The 20,003-nt window shown below is 34.9% G+C and overlaps 4 protein-coding genes across 9 annotated transcripts in view; 3 read left to right on the forward strand and 1 right to left on the reverse strand.

Annotated features, from left to right (window-relative positions):
- The window catches only part of mwh (multiple wing hairs), a 48,966-nt gene extending 37,467 nt beyond the window's left edge, over positions 1–11,499 (forward strand). For both annotated transcript variants that reach the window (XM_081994649.1, XM_081994734.1), the window contains 7 exons: positions 2,332–2,425; positions 4,076–4,347; positions 8,941–9,256; positions 9,326–9,592; positions 9,647–9,808; positions 9,948–10,077; positions 10,131–11,499. In XM_081994649.1, coding sequence (XP_081850775.1) covers positions 2,332–2,425; positions 4,076–4,347; positions 8,941–9,256; positions 9,326–9,592; positions 9,647–9,808; positions 9,948–10,077; positions 10,131–11,173 — 2,284 coding nt within the window. In that variant the 3' untranslated portion in view covers positions 11,174–11,499. The remainder of the gene's footprint in view (positions 1–2,331; positions 2,426–4,075; positions 4,348–8,940; positions 9,257–9,325; positions 9,593–9,646; positions 9,809–9,947; positions 10,078–10,130) is intronic.
- Cluap1 (clusterin associated protein 1) overlaps positions 1–20,003 on the forward strand; it is a 126,125-nt gene that overhangs the window by 97,662 nt on the left and 8,460 nt on the right. The window lies entirely within an intron of this gene.
- LOC145731666 (uncharacterized) lies at positions 4,952–6,227 on the forward strand. The gene has a single exon (XM_081983557.1). It carries the CDS (start codon positions 5,067–5,069, stop codon positions 6,108–6,110), a length of 1,044 nt encoding a protein of 347 aa, XP_081839683.1. The 5' UTR covers positions 4,952–5,066; the 3' UTR covers positions 6,111–6,227.
- LOC145739404 (potassium voltage-gated channel protein Shaw-like) overlaps positions 12,933–20,003 on the reverse strand; it is a 91,693-nt gene continuing 84,622 nt past the window's right edge. For 4 of the 5 annotated variants that reach the window (XM_081994965.1, XM_081994855.1, XM_081994945.1 and 1 more), the window contains one exon: positions 12,933–17,233. In XM_081994965.1, the coding sequence (XP_081851091.1) occupies positions 17,061–17,233 (173 nt within the window). In that variant the 3' untranslated portion in view covers positions 12,933–17,060. The remainder of the gene's footprint in view (positions 17,234–20,003) is intronic. The other variant, XM_081994993.1, reaches the window with a different exon arrangement.

Genomic DNA, 20,003 nt, shown 5'->3' on the forward strand with positions numbered 1-20,003 from the left:
CATATTTTTTTTGAAGTGTTTTATTATGTCATTAGATAGGAGATTTAATGACGATTCCAAAAATGTGTTTAGAAACACGATTCGGTGACTTCAAATGGATTTTACATAATACTTTGTCCCTGACTGATTTTTCAAACTGTGTTTTTTTGCAATTCAAATTTTGATATCGTTTTTCTCCCTGACTGAACTCGATTTTGAAGTGTTTTATTATGTCATTAGATAGGAAATTTAATGAGGATTCCAAAAATGTGCTTAGAAACACGATTCGGTGACTTCAAATGGGTTTTACATGCTATTTTGTCCCTGACTGTTCTTTCAAACTGTGTTTTTTTGCAATTCAAACTTTGATACCGTTTTTCTCCCTGACTGAACTCGATTTTGAAGTGTTTTATTATGTCATTAGATAGGAAATTTAATAAGGATTCCAAAAATGTGCTTAGAAGCACGATTCGGTGACTTCAAATGGGTTTTACATGCTATTTTGTCCCTGACTGTTCTCTCAAACTGTGTTTTTTGCAATGCAAACTTTGACATCGTTTTTCTCCCTGACTGAACTCGATTTTGAAGTGTTTTATTATGTCATTAGATAGGAAATTCAATGAGGATTCCAGAAATATGCTGAAAAAGAGTTCAAAAAACTGTTTATAAACGACATGTAACATGTTAATATGAATATGCCAAATTTTGTTTCGACTGTAGGTATTTTTATACATATTATTTAACACTTTTTTGTTAAGGAAACGCTTTTTTTCTAATTACCAAGATTAACGTTTACAAAATTATATGTTTTAATACACCGTTGAAAAAGTAAAAATCAACAGAATTTAATGAACTAAAATTATATAAGGTGTTCCATTTAAAAAAATATAACTTACTGTCATATGTCAGAAACTAAACGTAATAGAAAAAAAACTGACTACGCCATTGGATTCTACGTCAAAATAGCAAATGAAATACAGAGGAGGTTCTAAAATGACCAATTTTCGAAAACCCCCCGTATCTTTGAAACAAAAGAAGTTTGCGCCGCCCACTCTTCGCCAGTTATCTCAGCTCAGAAAAAGAGATCAGAACACGTATGCTACTTTTTTTCTATCTATTACCGTTTTCTCTGTACCCTGTAAAACCATCGAAAATGTAGCACCCTGTACAAATTTGCGTAGAATTATTTTTACGACACACATTACACATTTTTAGAATCACAAATTACCCACTGTGCTAATATTTACGCAAATACTTCACATATGGACTTAGCATCAATGTAATTAAAAAAAAAATACAGAAAATTGGGTATGAACAGCGAAATTACCACGGAATCATCTCTGGTTAAGCTTGATTACGTCTCATCAAATCTGGTAATATTTCCGGTAGTAGAAACCACTAGTCATGCCTGGTCAGATCTCTAGATAAATATGGTTTAATCCGTTTGTTAAACCTTCTGATTTGTCAGACTTTTAACTAAACGTCAACTGTCACGTTGATTATCATTAGTTTTTGGTGTCAACAACGGTGTTGCCAACTTTAACGAATTAATTGGTATAACCAATTAGGTGGGCATTCCACCAGGTTGGCCGGACTGCACTGTGGAAACCGTTGCCTGACTGGTTCGATCTGATATTTCGCTACCGGAGTAGCCGGGAGAGTATTGAAGATGAATGCTTTTCTTAGACAAGGAAGCTGATTAGCATACATTAAATGAGAGGATCTCGATGCCGTTTCAATAAGGCAGATGGTCCGAGTGTTTTGCTTGTTTGATGAGTTATGTAATCCCTGAAGTATTTCAAGAGTCTTGAGCCGAATTTTACCAAGTCAAACAATTAAGAATCCACTTCCTCAATTTGAAATTCAAAGTTTTAAATTAATTAGGAATTGTTTTTTTTGGTTCGCGTAGAACGGTCAACAACACCGAAAAGTTAGCAATTTAAATAATTATGACAGCCTAAATAAATATTTAACCGCAATGTAGCCAGGTGTGGATGTCATAGCAGGTTTTTCGTCTTACTGTTTGGCAAACGAATGGTTCTTCAGAGCTCGATCTGTTTCCTGTTAGAAGCGCTGGGAAACTGCAAATCAGTCATAAAATCGAACCATTCTATTCGAAAAAAAAACACAGGTTACAGAGAGAAGAAGAAATCTATCTCTTCGTTATTAACGGCCTAGAAAACGATACAATCTTGCCGCTATTTTCAGTAATTAACTATATTTGAAATTCAAATGGGAAAGTGGTTTGCGGTTTGAATTATCGCCCGGTAATGACGCGTATCGACTATGATGATAATATAGTTTTTAAGCTCGGAAAAACACCACTAATTTCTTCTTTTTTCTTCTTTTCAGTGACTTATTCGACTCCGCCAGCACTATGGGGCGCAACTCCGAAGGCGATCCCAGCAAAAGAGAGTTCAATTACATGGACGAAGTTATCACCAAGGTAAAATTCATTTTTGTATGCATGAGCTCATGCATTGAAGAAGTAGGTTAAACGCCGAGGAAAGTTTGATGTAACAATTCACGCAGAACTTAATCAACGCCCCTGTCAAAAGTGAAACTTGTTTTTGATTTTTCCGCAAGGATACACATTTTATTTGCATTTTTCTTCGGATTTATGTAGACCGTGGATAACGGTTGTTTACAATAAAATTAATAGTCTCTTTCTATAATAACAGGTGTTTGATTTAACATGTGTACGTCATTTCGATTTGAGGCTAAGTGGAATTGCTACAGAAATCACTATCACTATAGTGAATAATTACTAGAATACGCTTGAGTGAAATGAAAAAATAAGTTTTTTTTTAAAGAACTGTGATAATTTCCAGTTTAACTTAAGAGATTTCTTTCACACAACAACTGTAACTATTATCGACAGATGGTGCTACTGAAGAACGTGCTGTAATATGACAAACTGCGGTGGCTTTATTTTTGAGTGTAGTAATAGTTATTTACGTATCAAGAACTGAAAGAAGAAACTTGCACCAAAATTTAAAAGCCCGACTACTTTTTGACCTGAAATTTGACCGGTAAATTACCTCTAAATTACAAGTACTGCGTTTCTGAAAAATTTTGAGGATAATAAGCCAGAAACGCTACTTTAACTGAGAATGTGATGATCAGATGATTCAATCACCTAATTTGGTTTACTACTCTCTTTAGTACGAAGGCGTAGAAGGGCCACAGACATTATTTTTCTTAAATTTTTACTTCAAACTCAGAAATTAACTAAATTCCGACTTCAAACTCGGAAATTAGTTGCAATGTTGTCAAACTGACAAATTCTACTATTTTGGTTCGAAGAGTGTTTTTGCAATGTTGACAAATTAACAAATTCTACTAATTAAGATCAAAGAGTGTTTGCAATGTTGCCAAACTGACTAATTTTACTAATTTGGGTTGAAGAGTATATGCAATGTTATCAAACTGACAAATTTTACAATTTTGGTTTGAAAAGTGTTTCCAATCTGTCCAAACTGACAAGTTCAACTAATTTCTTTGAAGTGTGTTTGCTTGCAATGTTGCCAAATTAACAAACTCTCCTAATTTAGATCGAAGACTGTTTGCAATGTTGCCTAACTGACAAAATTTGGTAATTTGTTTCAAAAATGTCTTTGCAATGTTATCAAAGTAACAAATTCTACAATTTTGGTTCAAAGAGTGTTTGTAATGTAACCGAACTGACAAGTCCGACTAATTTCTTTGAAGTGTGTTTGCAATGTAGCCAAAGTTAACAAATTTTACTAATTTTCTTGGAAGAATGTTTGCAATGTTGCCAAACTGAAAAATTTTGTCTAATTTGGTTTGAAGAGCTTTTGCAATGTGACAATGTAAATTCTGAGTTGGAAGTCGGAATTTGACTAAATTCCGAGTTTTAAGTCGGAATTTACCTAAATTCCGAGGAATTTAAGAAAAAAAATGTTTGTGGCCCTTCTACGCCTTCGTACTTTAGTTTAGTACTGTAAAAAGTCTCTATTCGTTGGAATTTGACGAATCGTCATCTCGTAATAATTAAATTTTGCCTAATTTAAACGAAAGGGACAAAGTAAAAAGTAGAATACGAGAAAATGTAATGGAGTAAAACCATTTTTAGGAGAAGCAACGGCCGCCGATTTACAATCCAGAAGACTATGCTCTGATGCTGAAAAAATGGGGCAAAAAGTCAGCCAACGGTGGTCTGATGTCTCTCTACTCCGTGTCCAGCACTTCGGACCTGGATAGTAGCCGGTCGCAAAGCAGCTCCTTCAGAGACTACCGCAATCCTATGCTGACTTCCTCCGGGTCCGAAATGACCCTGAGGCAATTTGGCACCGTGTCCGAACTTCTTGGGAAACTGAAAACCGACTTGAGGCTGGCTTTTCCTAGGTAAGAATTGCATAGAGTTGCCATAGCACGATTCAGTTTGAGCAGCTAAGTGTTGTTCAGATTGTTGACAATACATGGCCAAAATTCACCGTCTCTGGTGCAAATGGGGAATTCTCTTTTAAATAAATCTTCTACCTAACCAGGTTCTATAAGAACCTCAAAAAAAAAGGGTCAGGAGAAAGCCTTACATAATCAAAACTATCATGAAATTCAATTTGGTCGTTATTTTAATATGTTATAATTTTTCTAGTTATGGCGGTGGATTATATTATAATATCTACTTATAACAACGTTTAATTCTCCCAATTTATTGCAATAAAGCTGGTTGGAAAAAGAAGAATCAGTCATACTCAATAATTTGACGAATAGGCGATCTGTATCACTTGCGTTAAGTAAAACACGACCACGAGCTTGTTACTGAACGTGTAAGCGAGCAGCGTGCAATATATCAGAGATAATTAGGTACGGGTATTGAAAAATGGAATATTTTTAACGCTTCCTGCATCAACACAAACCTCCATCTTAACGTTACACGGCCCATCCATCATCAAGTACCAGAACATTGCATGGGTACAGTTAAAAAAGGTGCTATTACACCTCGCCAGGTGCTACTGACAGTATTACGTCCCCATCAACCCTGTCAAATTCGGGTTCATTTTTTGTGTGTCTCGAATCTTTTAGCAAAATTCGATTTTTTGTTGTTGTATTTATATACCAAAATGGCCTCCTGTACCCCTTGCGGTCAACTTCCCCCCTCTGTAAGACCGTCGCCCCGCTGTAACATTACGTGTCCGCCATGTCCATGTCCGCCTCCGTGTACTCTACCTGTAGTGGCGGACAGCATCCCCAAGTACATGGTGAATCCTTGCGATCCCAACGTCCGGCCCGATAAAGGTAAAGACAATCCATTGTGTTGTAATGTATGCGTGCCAGTCAACGTCCCGTGTCCACCCCAACCCCCACCAAAACCAAAGAAAAAGTGCAAATACATCCAACCCGCTAGACCTAAATCATTCGCACCAGAACGCAAATATGTCCCACCGGAAATGAAAATGCCAGACGACACCATCTACAGAAAAAGTTACATTCCCGTGGAAGGGGCGAAACCCAAACAAATTGTTCCGGAAAACAATCTATGTGTGGGCGAGGGTAAAATGTCCGACGACACCGTAAACCGAATGTCTTACAAACCCGTCAAGTTGACCCCCACATGTCCGATCTACCCTTGCGAACACAAACTCATTGGAGATGGCCCAATACAAGACATCACGACGCACAAGCACGACTTTGTTCCGAAACCGTTTGTCCGTCCGGACGCCATAAGACCTTTCACCAACCTGTACACTTCAGATTGTCCTTTGAGCGACAAAACGGTAAACAGGATGTCGTACATGCCCATCGACTTAAACAAAGCCAAAGTCACCCCCTTTCTCCCCACCAACGCCATCGAAAAAGCTACAGGGAAGATAAGCGACAAAACGATCAACAAATTGTCATACCAGCCGTGGCAACCTACAGAACCCATGGACATGCCCTGGGCAGAAAAACCCAGATACAAACCACCCAATTTAAGAATGGAGGACAACACGGTGAACAAAATGAGCTATCAACCACCCGGAAAATATGTAGAGTGCGAAGACGACGATCCAGACTGTGTGGATTGTCCAGAAACGCCTTGCTCACCAAACATTCATTCAACACCAGCATGTAATGGACCGCAGGTGTGTTGTATGCCCTGCTGTTGTCCTAGGGCTTCCTGCTGATTGTTCAGGAATTACCTCAATCAAATTTCTTGTGATAGTGTTATACCATGTTTTACCAAGTCGCTTTTGATTGGTCTAACCAATTATACACATTAAACGATACTAGTATAGTACCAACTTTATGTTTTATTCAAATCGGTGGTCAGTTTATTCTCTAATCCTTTCAAATTTGCTAAAATTTTAGTTTTTTAAAAGCAGAGAACCAAAACAGGAAACTGGCAATTTGGCAATAATGTACACAACTTGTTAGAAACAGAGATAGAGGAAGAGAATGAGCTAGCTCAAAACTAGCTAGCATTTTGAAAAAGTCAACCTCACTGATGACATACGACAGTCTCATTAGTGCCGTGGACAGTTGTGTTCATAAAAACTTGGGACACTCTTTGTACACTGTAAACCTGCCTATGATGCTACAAGTGGAGATTCAGATCTCAAGTAATAGAGCTTCAATCTGACAGTTTAAGTGCAAAATGTCACAGTCAAAACCAGAGTTATCTAAAGCAAGTTTAGAATTACGTTGTTGCAATCGGCCATCAACCACATTTAACTTAAGCTTGGCTTATGATGGTTTGAGAATGTCAAATCAAACTTTTATTTTGACTTCTTAAGTTTATGCTAAATCTATGCACAGCATTTGCGTAACTTACAGGACAGTAGGTACTTTAGGTTGAAAAGACAGACTGGACAGTAAGGCTGTTTTGGTTTTTTTGACCAATCAAAAACTACGAACAGTGCTGTGATTTACCCAAATACTTTGCAGATCACCACAGATTGTCCAGAGTTTTCGTAACAATTATCTATTTGAAAGATAGCCATATTCAGTATGAGCAGAGCTGTCGCAATTATTTAAAGTTGTTTTCTTTCGTCCACAGGTGGCGCTTTTTACAAAGAAATATTATTTTACCGCCTAACTCAAAAAAATTAAATGCAACCTATAGCGTTGTTTAATGTTAAAATAAAGAGAACAAAATACTACACCAGGCAGCAAAAATCGCAACTTCCTAACTTTTTTCTATTTTTTCATTTACCCAACCAAAACGCCGCTCTGAACCCGGTTCAGTAAACCGTTACTTCTCCACCGCGCAAAACACAACAATCGTATCTAACCTCAAAAATAAGTAGTTCCATTACTTTAACATTATTTTTCTAATTTTGGCATATAAAGTGACACTTTTCAAAACTGATTAGAGTGACAAAACGTTTTACTTTATGTAACTAGTTACATAAAGTATCACTTTATGTAACTGGTTATGAAAAGTTCATTTCATCACTCCCTGTTTTTATGCATTTCCGTAGAAACATATGAGCGACATCCATCATAACATGTCGTTGTCACTGTTTATACAAGGTGCTATGAAAGTGAATATTTGTGTTAAATCACTTTAAAAGATGGTTTTTACCGCTTTTTGGTCAAAATTAGAAAAAATTATGTATGCAACACGTTTCGAAAATGTCTTATTATGTAACTCATTCAAATTGTAGGACCTCGCTGCGCTCGCCCTACAAACATTCATTCGTTACACAAAATCGATCTTTTCGTAACTGGTTACATAAATAGCTATTGTAATTCAACTACTCTGAAAGTAGTTCAATTACTCTGAAAGTAATTCAACTACTTTCAAAGTGGTTCAATTACAGAACAAATCGTAAAATCAATTACCAATTACAACTACTTTTGCTGAGTAATTGAAAAATCAACTACAATTATTGTTTTTGAAAAGTAATCTAATTACAGTTAGATTACTTTTCAAATTACAATCTGATTACATTACTTAAAACTAATTGAACTACATTTTCCAATTAAAGTAATTCAACTACCGACAGCTCTCAGTATGAAAACAATTTTTTAAAAAACTGCTGAGTTTTTAATTTAGAAATGTGTCAGTGGTAAAGTATCAGTTCGCGTTATACAATTATTAAATTATTAGGTGCGCATTAAAATAATGAATAAAACAAGTTACCTTATAGGAAATTTGAAACCTCGAGTAATTGAATGGTAATGAGTCACAGAGACGGGATAAGTCGACACCTTGACAATATTCGAAACAATGGCACGGCGAGCCTCTTACATTCAATTTGCAATTATAATTTTTCAGTGTCGTTGAGCTCCCAAATTTACTATACAGGGTGAAATCGAAACTTTAGTGGTGCAAGGTTTTACATATTAACATTTAACCGTATGCTCATTGCTGTAATCCGTCCCCAAGTCCTCTCGTTACTAATGATGGATTTTGGGTATTTGTTTTTTTTATAATAACGTGAATAAATATACAATTGTCCTGAGAATAATCTAAATTTATCGAAACGTCGAAAAAAATATACAGGTGTGGTAAATCCAAAACCGACCATAGGAAAACCGTGTAACCGACAGAGAAACGTACATTATTGCATGCGCGGGACTAAGACAGAAAACGAAAAAGTAGGCCATATTTTCAGCGCGCTGTTGCCAAACGCCAAGCTCCTGTCACTGTCAGTGTAATTGTTTTTGTTTACTTTCAATTTGAGAATTGAGGTTAGATTTTAATCGCAGATGACAGATGAAATATTACTACAATAGGGACTCAACAAATAGACAGAAATCGGAATGGAAATAAATTAGAAATAATCCAACAACAAAATTAATTTTGTCAACGGTATTGAATACTTGGCGTTTGGCAACAGCGCGCTGAAAATATGGCCTACTTGATATTTTTTTCGTTTTCTGTCTGTTACACGGTTTTCCTATGGTCGGTTTTGGATTTACCACACCTGTATATTAGATTCCTTAAATAAAAATAACCTTGTGTTTCAAAAATAAAATCATTTGATATACCTTCTTTTCGGTCAACAGTTTTGTGCAAGAATTCGTCGCCGAGCCTCTGGATGGCGTCACCTTACTACTGGACCTGCTCAGAGCGATCCAGCTTAGCCAATCGAACACGGTGATCCATGGTCCCCCAGGTTCAACGGGTACCACAGGCAAAATCCCGCCCTCTTTGCAACGACGCGCCCTTCTGGACGAACTGTCCTGCTTGCAGTGCTTGTTAAATTGCTGCGTCCGTTACACTGAATCCCTCAGGAAATTGATCTCATCCTCGGCGGGTTTGTTTACCGTGGCCGTGTGTATTATGAGCAACGTGAACAAATCCAGGATTATAGCTTTACAGGTTGGTGTTTTAGTACTGTTTTCACTTTAATTTGACAGCTGCCACTTATTGTACACGTGTTTGCCAAAGCTTTTAGCCAAAGCGTGCGACCCAACAGTGGGAGGACATTCGGCAGTGTCCGAAGCAATGTCCACTTTAAGGCTCCGATTTGGAGAACCCGTTCGATTTCGTTTTTTAGTGGGAATGATGATGTCCACTGGTGGTCAGAAAGAGCTTCTCTGCTCTGGATTACGGTTCCTGAACAAGTTTATGGACACTGCCGCATCAATCCAGAAGCGGCTCTACATCCAGGCCGAACTAGACCAGGCCGGGCTTGATTTGGGGATAATTAAGAAGGTGATTAATCAGTTTAAACGTGTAGCCGTGGTGAGACTAATCGGTTACTTGCAGAACGTGGGAGGAGAAGCCGGATGCGAATACCTTCATGAAGAAATCCAGTACTGGGAGAAGAAGAGTATCAACGTGGATAATTTGAAGTTTATGTTGGATAATTTTAAAAAGGAAAATTCTGTGTTGCGGGAGAAAGTTGGATGTTTGGAACGAAAAATTAAGGTAAACGATGTTGTGATTTACAGAGTGGTTGATAATCGAGGAAAATTTTTGAAAATGTTCGAGCATTTTTTGCTGAAATTTTTTTCAGTTAGGCCATAAGTGCTAACAACTATAATCTAAAATTTTTACGTCTTCACAGATATTGTTGGACGAGAAGGGCGTCTTAAGTTGTGTCGAAAAAAGCCTAAAAGATAGATGCAACGAGCTGCAAACGGAGATCAGATCCTTGAAATCTAGTAGGTCTTCTAAAGGCTCATATACCAAAAATCGTAAGTTTACCAACTATAATCATAACCTTGTCGGACTTTTTCCTGGTTTCTAGACGATTCTACCCCTAATGAAGACGAAGGAATTTCCTCATCAGAGCGTAGTCTCTCTCCTGAGGATACAGCTATTTTCGAAAGTTATACTGTTCCGAACCCGTTAGGATCACAGAGCCGTGAAGAAGACGAGGAAACTACTATTGATGAAGTAATCGAAGAATTGAGAAATATCATTAACGATGCCGAATCCGAGGACATAGCCAAAGCAGAACAACGCAAATTGGAACAGGAAAAACGACGAATCGAAGAAGCTCAAGTGGCTAGTAAGCTGAAGATTCGCATAGATGCTGATGACTATGCTGTGGCCAGTGAAAGTGAAATTGTACCCTCGGATTTGCACCCTCAACCACCCCGAAGAGCCAAAAGTTTGATACATTTATTCGTGCCATCGGAAGACTATTACTATTGTCCGAAAGAGTTGTTCTTTGAGAACGAGACTCCGTACACTAGCACCGAAGGTTCAGATTCGTTACTCAGCGCCTCAAAGTGTCCTCCTGAGAGCATCAACGCTAGCCATTGCAAGAAAATATCCGAGTTAAAGTCCCGAAGTAAAAGGAACTCAGTTTCCAGAACCAGTATTAAACGCTCAGAGTCGTTTAAGCATCTTATGGAAGCAGAGGAGTCGCTACACTACACCACCAGAGTGAACGTAACCGAAGCACGACAATCCAAGTCTAAAAGTCTGGACCGGATAGACGACGGTTTGGATTCGATGGTGGATATTGTGATGATGAACCAAAGTTTGGACGTAAACAACGACTCGTCCAAGGCAACATCGCTGGTAAAAAGCGTGTCAAATGTGTACATCAAATCGGGTATGTTTCTGCCCGCGGACACGTCCTGTTACTTTCCTCGGATGCAGGAACGAAAAGCGGTAAGCGCGGGTTTTGTTATTAAACGAGGACATGGCAATGCCGGCATGTATTCCGGACAATTACAAGGCGAAGGTCGTAGTACGTTGTCGAGAAACAAAGAATTTTTTTCTTTGGGGAGCGGCAGCGGGGGTGGTAAAGTTACCGACTTACCGTCGGGGTTATATTGAGCGTTTTAAGTTCTAAGTGCAAACAGTTGTAGTCAATATGTGTTGTTCTGCTTGTTTGTTTTTCACAATGTTACGAAAACGCTTTTATTTTCTTTCTGACAGTTCTTTTAGAGCAGTTTTTGTACACCGGATGTTTCAGAATACGTATTACGAACTTACAGGCCATGTAAGAGTTGCAAAAATTAACAGAAAATGTTCTATAGACATGTGTCGTCAAGGGTTTCATTTTGAAGATGTTCTAAACAAATTACTAAGAACTACACCATTTACACATGTAGTTTAGAAAATATCACTTGGATTTTAAAAATATAAGTTGGATTTCAGAATCTATCTTGTTTTTCATTATCGTAAATTTGGTTTTAGAAAACGTAAGTTGTATTTCAGATTCGTCACTTGTATTTTAGAATGCGTTATTTCAATTTCAGATTTTTTTTGTGTTTCTATGTGGTTATTAGTTTATTGTTTTTTTATAATATCACTTTAAGCAAAAAAACCCGCCCATCGGGAGTATTAATTTATATCAAATATACAGGGTGTCCCATAACTATATGACAAACTCTCAGGGGCATGCAGGGGAGGTCAAAATAATACGATTTGTTCATATAATTTTTTTTAAAGTCACTCTTAAGGGAAATATTGAGCCCCAAAGAACTGCCTTCCAATTAACGTTTTTGGCCGTAACTTTTGAAACACTTTGTATATTGTAATGATTATTGGGTTTAATGTTTTATCGAAAGAGACCTTCTATTTGACATGAAAACCAGGTATCTCGTCTTCGAAAGGCAGGAACCAACTGGACCTAAGACACAATTTGCTTAAACTTTGACAGCTGTCATTATTTTCAGCTGCAAACGCCATTAATGGATACTCTTGACATTTTTATCGAAAAATTGTACTCTTCCTTTATTTCGATAAAATAAACGGTTTTCGAGATAAATCGATTTTTCATTGAATTGCTTAAACCACAATGTTATTAAAAATATTCGTTAAACTATTTACTTTTTTTACTTATTTACTTTTTTTTATTTACTTTTTTTGCTCAACAACAACAAATGACCATGTCTAAAATCCAACTGCTGTTTTCTATAATACAAATGACTAATCTGAAATACAAATTGCAATTTCAAAAATCAAAGTTATTATTCTAAAATTGAAAGTACCTTTTCTGAAATACAAGTGATATTTTTTAAATCCATCTTATGGTTTCTAAAATTCCACTGACGCTTTCTAAACTACATGTGTAAATGGTGTAGTTGTCATGAAACTGTCTTTGCGGAAGAATAGTTATAGCAGTGAAATACTATGTTAATAATGTTAGGTTTAAGGTTATGCTGTGTTCTTTTGTTGTTAACTTAACTTATTGTTTACTTGTAAATCTTATCTCATTTTTTCACTTTACTTCTGAATTTTTCTACTTCATTTTGTATCAGATATTTAGCCACTGATTAAACTGTAATGAGACGTTCAATAGAGCAACAGTATTGACTACAGCATCTGTAAAATATCAAGTGAGGTTTCAAAATCAACGACTTTTTCGTTTTAGTTGTCATAGTTGGTTAAGTTTCGTACGTACTCGTACTTTTGATAATCGTATTGTGCAATATATTTTAATGATAACTTATTTGTTTCACCGCTAGAGTACATTTTAATTGCCTTAGAGTCTAAGTAACTTTGTATTTCAACATAAAGTGTTTTTTTGTATATAAATATAAAACAAATATTTGTTTCTGTGGCCCTAATGAAATCAAACAGGATAAAGTACGGAAAATGTTTTTATTCCGAAACAGACTGGAAAAAAACTTAACAACAATTTTGATTTTGTGCTGGCGGTTAACCGAGGCAATTTAACGCTGACCGCAACTTAAACACTGCTGTACAGGGTGCTGCATTTTCGATGGTTTTACGGGGTACAGAGAAAACGGTAATAGATAGAAAAAAAGTAGCATTCGTGTCCCGATCTCTTTTTCCGAGCTGAGATGACTGGCGAAGAGTGGGCTGCGCAAACTTCTTTTGTTTCAAAGATACGGGGGGTTTTTGAAAATTGGTCATTTTGGAACATCCTCTGTATTTCATTTGCTATTAAAGTTATCAAAAAAGGAAAAACGGTTTCCGGTAGAAGTTTTGACGTAGAATCCAATGGCGTAGTCAGTTTTTTTCTATTACGTTTAGTTTCTGACATATGACACTAAGTTATATTTTTTTAAATGGAACACCCTATATATTTTTAGTTCATTTAATTCTGTTTATTTTTACCTTTTCAACGGTGTATTACAACATATAAGTTTGTAGAGGTTAATCTTGTTATTTTAAAAAAAGGACCTTCGCTAAGCTAAAAAAAGGCCAATATCTAAAATACCAAACAAAATCGGAAATCATATAAGCTAACACATCAGAAAATTAAATATTTTTAATAAATCTTATTAAAAATCTAAGTTACAAACAGTTCTATCTTCACTTTAATAAGAAAAGTGGCCATTTCTATTTTCTTCTATTTTTAAGGTAGAAGTTAAAAAAACTGTTTATAAACGACATGTAACATGTTATTATGAATATAGCCACATTTGGTTTCGACTGTGGGTATTTTTATACATATTATTTAGCACTTTTTTATTAAGAAAACGCTTTTTTTCTAATTACGAAGATTAACGTTTACAAACTTATATGTTTTAATACACTGTTGAAATAGTAAAAATCAACAGAATTAAATGACCTAAAAATATATAGGGTGTTCCATTAAAAAAAATATAACTTAGTGTCATATGTCAGAAACTAAACGTAATAGAAAAAAACTGACTACGCCATTGGATTCTATGTCAAAACTTCTACCGGAAACCGTTTTTCCTTTTTTGATAACTTTAATAGCAAATGAAATACAGAGGAGGTTCCAAAATGACCAATTTTCAAAAACCCCCCGTATCTTTGAAACAAAAGAAGTTTGCGCAGCCCACTCTTCGCCAGTCATCTCAGCTCAGAAAATGAGATCGAAACACGTATGCTACTTTTTTTCTATCTATTACCGTTTTCTCTGTACCCCGTAAAACCATCGAAAATGCAGCACCCTGTACAATGGTGTAATTGATCACAATAATTAGAATAATTTGATTTTAGGTTTTGCCTTATTAAAGATGCAAAATTACTCATTTAATTGCTCTTAAAACGAAGCCGAAATGTTTTAATGATCTGTATAAGGTGGTCAAAAAATGACACTCTAGACTTTGATGGTGTTAATAAGTAGTAATGTATAACACTAAATAATTGTTAGAAATAAGTTTTGTGGTCTTAAGGTTACAGATTGTATTTGTACTACCTGTGTTTCAGCAGAGTTAACACGAAAATCATTTTTATGGTATAAAGTTATAGCCATGTTTAGACAATGATATCACAGTCTAAAGTTAAATTGAATTACAACCATAAAAATGACTCAAAGTCATTGCATCAAGTTGCTTAAAGGCGGCTTAAGCTAAATTGTTACTTTGACTTTTTAAATTTTACTTGTCACATTTAAGACGCAATACATTTTTAATCTTAAAAGAGTCACGTAGTCTTCAAGATCCGTTTGACGTTAAAAAAAAGAGTCTTAAACTAATAACTCATGTGATAATACTATTTAGTGTGACACTTATTTGTACAAATCTGTAACAAAACAACAAGTTTTTGTCTTTATGTATTAGACCACCATTTGACCACCTTATATATTACATTAAATTTCTAAACCAAGCTAAATTTATTGTACATCAGAATGTCTTAATTTAAAATTTAAAAGATATGTTACTACTTATTTTTTGTTATAGTACTTACAGCATTTCGTCTCGAGACTTACACACTATCTAAAATTGAATTATTGATATCGCCAACAACGCCGCCCTGATATTCGTTTTTTTTTTAATAATTACAATTACAGAAAAAATATACATTACACCTCCCGATATACAGGGCCTTGCTACAACCTCTAAAAAAATTGCGTTTTAGTTAAAACTGTATAAGAGCTCGTGCAGTAGATTACGTTTTAAAATGCGTTTATTTTGTTACAATAATATTATTCAAAATCCATTTTTATTCAGTTCTAGCTACGCTATTTAAACTCACTTGAGAAATATTAAAGCTTATAAAGTGAAAATTCACGTTTATTTATACACATTTGAATATCACATACGATTTATGTAATGCGAATTACATTTATTTACCAGTTGGTCCAACCTCGGATTTTGTGCTGACGAAATATTTTTAAGCCGCTCGAAGCGCATTAATGCCCTTGTGGTGTTATTGCACGCGGGTGCGTTCATATTTTCAATTTTATTCTATATTATGTATGTTATGTACACGTATAGAAAATTGCAGCTTTGAGGGTGGTTTTGTTCAGTTGTTGCACACGATTTGCATAAACGTCTCTTTTATTTCGATTTTGTTTCATAATTCTGTCAGTATATTGGGTGCAAACTGCCTGTAACTCCGTCGTTTGTAAAGCTAGAAAAAATTCAAAAAAAGAAGTTTATATTCAATAAGAATGCTGATAAGCATTTTTTGCCTATAGAGATGTTTAAGAGAGATATTTAGCAAAAACTGCAAAGTTGCAATAATAAAGTTTCAAAACTCTTCTCCCTCATTGCTGTAATTTACACAATTCATTTTTAACTTTAACTGTCTGTAACTCCGTTGTTTGTAAAGCTAGAAAAAATTCAAAAAAATAAAAATGTAGGGAATTTTATACTCAACAATAATGCTAAAGAGCATTTTACTATACAGATATGTTTGAGAGTGATATTTGGCAAAATTTGCGAAGTTGCAATTATAATATAATGTTGGAAAACTCTTAACCCTCATCGCTCAAATGTACACAATTCGTTTTTAATAACAGTTTGTATCTCCGTTGTTTGTACAGCTGGAAAAACATTAAAAAATCCAAAATGTAGGCAATTTTATACACAACAAGAATATTAATAAGCATTTTTTGCTTATAGAGACGTTTAAGCGAGATATTTAGCAAAAACTGCAAAGTTGCAATTATAAAGTTTCAAAACTCTTCAAATGTTGGAAAACTTTCAACCCTAATCGCTCGCTCAAATTTACCCAATTCGTTTTTAACTTTAACTGCCTGTAAATCCATTGTTGTAAAGCTAGGAAAAATTTAAAAAATGCTAAATGTAGGAAATATTATCTTATTTTGTATGAATATCCGCTACGCCATAAGATTTGCATATACTATTTGAAATTGTTTAAAAATTTTGAAAATGTGTTGTGAAATGTCTGTCTCGATATTTGTTGTTTCAACTTACGTGACAGTAGCAGACCAACTGTCAAATCCCAGTTAACCAGTCTGTCAAAGCAAATGTGATGTCATAAATATAAAAGGTTGGCTAAACAAATCATATTTTGACTATATCTTACGTATTCTTGACATTGAAAATGTTTTGTTTTCTAAAAAAATCAGGCAACAATTTTTCTGTGCTACAGAATTCGTTCTAGTTCACCATCAAAGCTGCATTTTCATTCCATTTTTAGAGAAGAACAGAGTTAATTTGATATGTGACTTGTGCACAGTTGCAACCTTTGGGCTTATTAACCTTAAAAAATAGTAAGTAGAAACTGAGCTACTGTCGGATTAAATATAAAACGCCTCATAACGTATTTACAAGTACATTTAGACCAATTTACAAACAAAATCTGGATGGGAAACCAAACCAAAAAAAAATACTACAGGGCGTTTCTAACTACCACGCGACTACAATTAACCCTGTTTTAATAGTAATCAAGACACTGCGTTATTTCGTGTAGTGGTCGTCAGAAAATTTGTATTGCTTCACTTACCTACTAAAATTATTATTACTGTATAATTTTCGATATTTTTACTGGACTGAATCCCATTTAATATGAACAGTAACTAAACGATTCATGCCTTGATCGTGGTGATGTGACATTGTCCGGTGTCCTGCGCCAGGGTCACTTTGGTGTCCTGCGGGGTCGCAGCTGATTTCTCACACTGGGGTCTCGCCATTAAAAATGCTGGATTTGATTCGAGACCAACGCCGTTTGGATTGAGGGACGACGTTACCCCTAACAGACCTAAACACACAATAAAATCATGATCAGAAATTTCAGAGTCAGACCTTTACTTAATCCAGCTACTGGCAAACCGATACGATATCATATACACATCAAACATCCGGAACTCGTAAAACTAACGAGCAATAACGACCTGGAGCTACGGTTGTTTGTTTATTTTTCCTGGATCGGATTTCATTAGAGTCTACTTCTGGATTTACCCTGCCGGGGTTGTTTTTGCTTTGGAACGCGACGGTTCAACGAATTCAATATGCTTTGAGGTTGAGTTGATTATTTTATATTTTATTTTATACTTCATTAGTAAAATTCTGCTGTTTTCAGAACATCCTTGTATGTGAAGAACATTTTGTAGATTTTGTAGAAATATACAGAGTGGTCCAGTTTTAAATGTCAATAATTCACCAATCCATAGCCAATTAAAAAATAAGTTTTCTGAAAAGTGCTTCCTAAGGAAAATACAGTGCTTCAAATTTCTGTTTAAAAAATCGTTTTTTTGTCATAACTGTCAGACCGTTGGAGCAATATTGATGACAAATTTGGAACAAGCACTTTATTACACGTTATTACGGTTAAAGACCCAAAACTAACCTAACCCAACTTAAAAATTGTCTTGGAAACGGAAAATTCACTCAAGAAGTTTAAAAAATATTATTGTAGCCAGTTTTCATAGTTTCCAGACAAACTGAAAGACTTTAGTTTTGAAAATTGAAGATAAAAATTTCAGAAGCTTAAAAATTGTGTTTGTAACCAGTTTTCATGCAAATCGAGAGACTTTAATACTAAAAATTGACTTGTAGACACAAAAACTACTTTTTCAAGAATTTGTGACTACAAATTCATACATTTAAACCTTAAAAATTGACTTGAACCCCAAAATGTGACTGAACTAATGAAAAGTGACATCAGAAGCTTAAAATTTGCATTTGAAGTAAGTTTTCATAATTTGAAGACAAATTTCAATATTTTAGTCCTGAAAATAGTCTTAGATGCAGGACATTAACATTAGATTCATGAAAATTGTCTTGAAAACGAACTTTTCGTGCTTTTTACTTTGCTTTTCATTTTCTTCGAATTCTGGACTATTTTTAGTGCTTCAAAACGGCTTTCAGCTTGGAAAATCGAGTTTCAAGACTATCTTCACCAAGTTATTGACATAGCAAACTTAAAAAACAATTTTTACATTCTTCATAGACTTAAAATAGCATTCCAAGCTTTGTCACTATTAAATCGACTTCTAGACACCTCAGTGCTAAAAATTCGGGTATTTCTTAATAAGCTAGACTGTTTTTAGTGTTTTAAGGCTGTTTTCAGTGTATCAAATCGAGTTTCAAGACTATCTTTACAAAGTTTTTGACTTATCAGGCCTAAAAGCCAGTTTGTCCACTGACCATAATCTTGAAAATGTTATTTCAAGCTTCTTCACTATTAAATTGACTTCTACACTCATAGGTGCAATAAATTGTAGCATCTCTAAGAAATTCAGACTGTTTTTAGTGCTTTTTAAGACTGGAAAATCGAGTTTAAGACTATTTCAAAAAGTCAAGTTTCTTCAGTAATAAAAGTAAAAAATTTTGATACGAAATGCTACAATAATAGTCTTGAGAACTAATTTTTAGAAATAAAATAGTCCGAAAATTTAATTTACTTCTAGACTTGTTGTCCAGTCCAGAAAATTCAGTTGTACACCAATTAAAGTTTTGAAAATATACTTTTGGACTCTCTTTAGTCCTAGTAAAGTCAGTTCTAGCATTAAAAGTCAACTTTTATATTATTTTTAGTAGTAAAAAATGAGTTTTATGCACAATACAATCTTTGTCTTGATTTCCGGACTTTTTTGAGACATGACAACTGTGTTAAAAACATAAATCTGCTTTACTAGGTATTTCAGATAACTTATTTTAGGTAATAAACAATAAATATTTAGAATAAAATTACTGAATGAATACATTTGAGTTTTATGTAAATAGCAAATTATTGTTTCGCAACTCAAATGGTAGACTAAAAACCTCTATTGTTATTTCATTTCTGGATTCTGAACCGAGTTCCAAGTATAACCTAACTTAATTTTACCAATCCTAACTCAATTAACATCGAACATTTTTACTAAAGATTCTATTACCTAAGTTTACTTTTACTCATCATTTTATTTGAATACTCAGTAAATTACTGTTGTTACTCTCTGTAAAATATTTGGTTAAATGTTGTTGCACTTGACCATTTTTCGGATTTTCAATGTTGTCAGGCTTAGTTTTGAATACTACATTTTTAAGGTATCCCCAAAAACCAAAAAATCTAACGGCATGAGATCTGGAGACCTCGCCGGTTAGTCGATGATACCACTACTTCCAATTTATCTGTCTCCTACGTTTTATAAGAAGACTTATTGTTCACAAGCCTTCTCTATTTTTGTTTAACAAGGAATTATTGCCGTTTTTGCACTTTTCATGCACCCTGTGCTTCTCCAAAATGCAAACATGCTACCAAATCTATGGTTTCACATTACAAACTAAAATATTTAGGGTGGTGGGAGATCAAAATATTGATCCAGAAAAATTATGTCAGTCGCATTTAATATAATTTACTATTTATTCAAAAAGGCAATCCAATCCAATAATTTGACATGCAAATGTCCAACAGAAATCGTTTACTCAACCAGTAATACAGCAAACTTAGTAGGATTGTCAGTTACTTCATCAATCACAAGAAATTCGATAAGGATTCAAAACATTACTAGGATTTTCCATAACGATCATATTTCATAAAATTTTCA

The sequence above is a fragment of the Ips typographus genome, linkage group LG1, assembly GCF_016097725.1.
Source record: "Ips typographus isolate SLU linkage group LG1, UJ_Ityp_2.0, whole genome shotgun sequence".
NCBI classification, from domain to species: Eukaryota; Metazoa; Arthropoda; class Insecta; order Coleoptera; family Curculionidae; genus Ips; species Ips typographus.

Coding starts and splice junctions, on each gene's coding strand:
- LOC145731666 (XM_081983557.1), top strand. CDS start 5,067: ATGGCCTCCTGTACCCCTTGCGGTCAACTTCCCCCCTCTGTAAGACCG.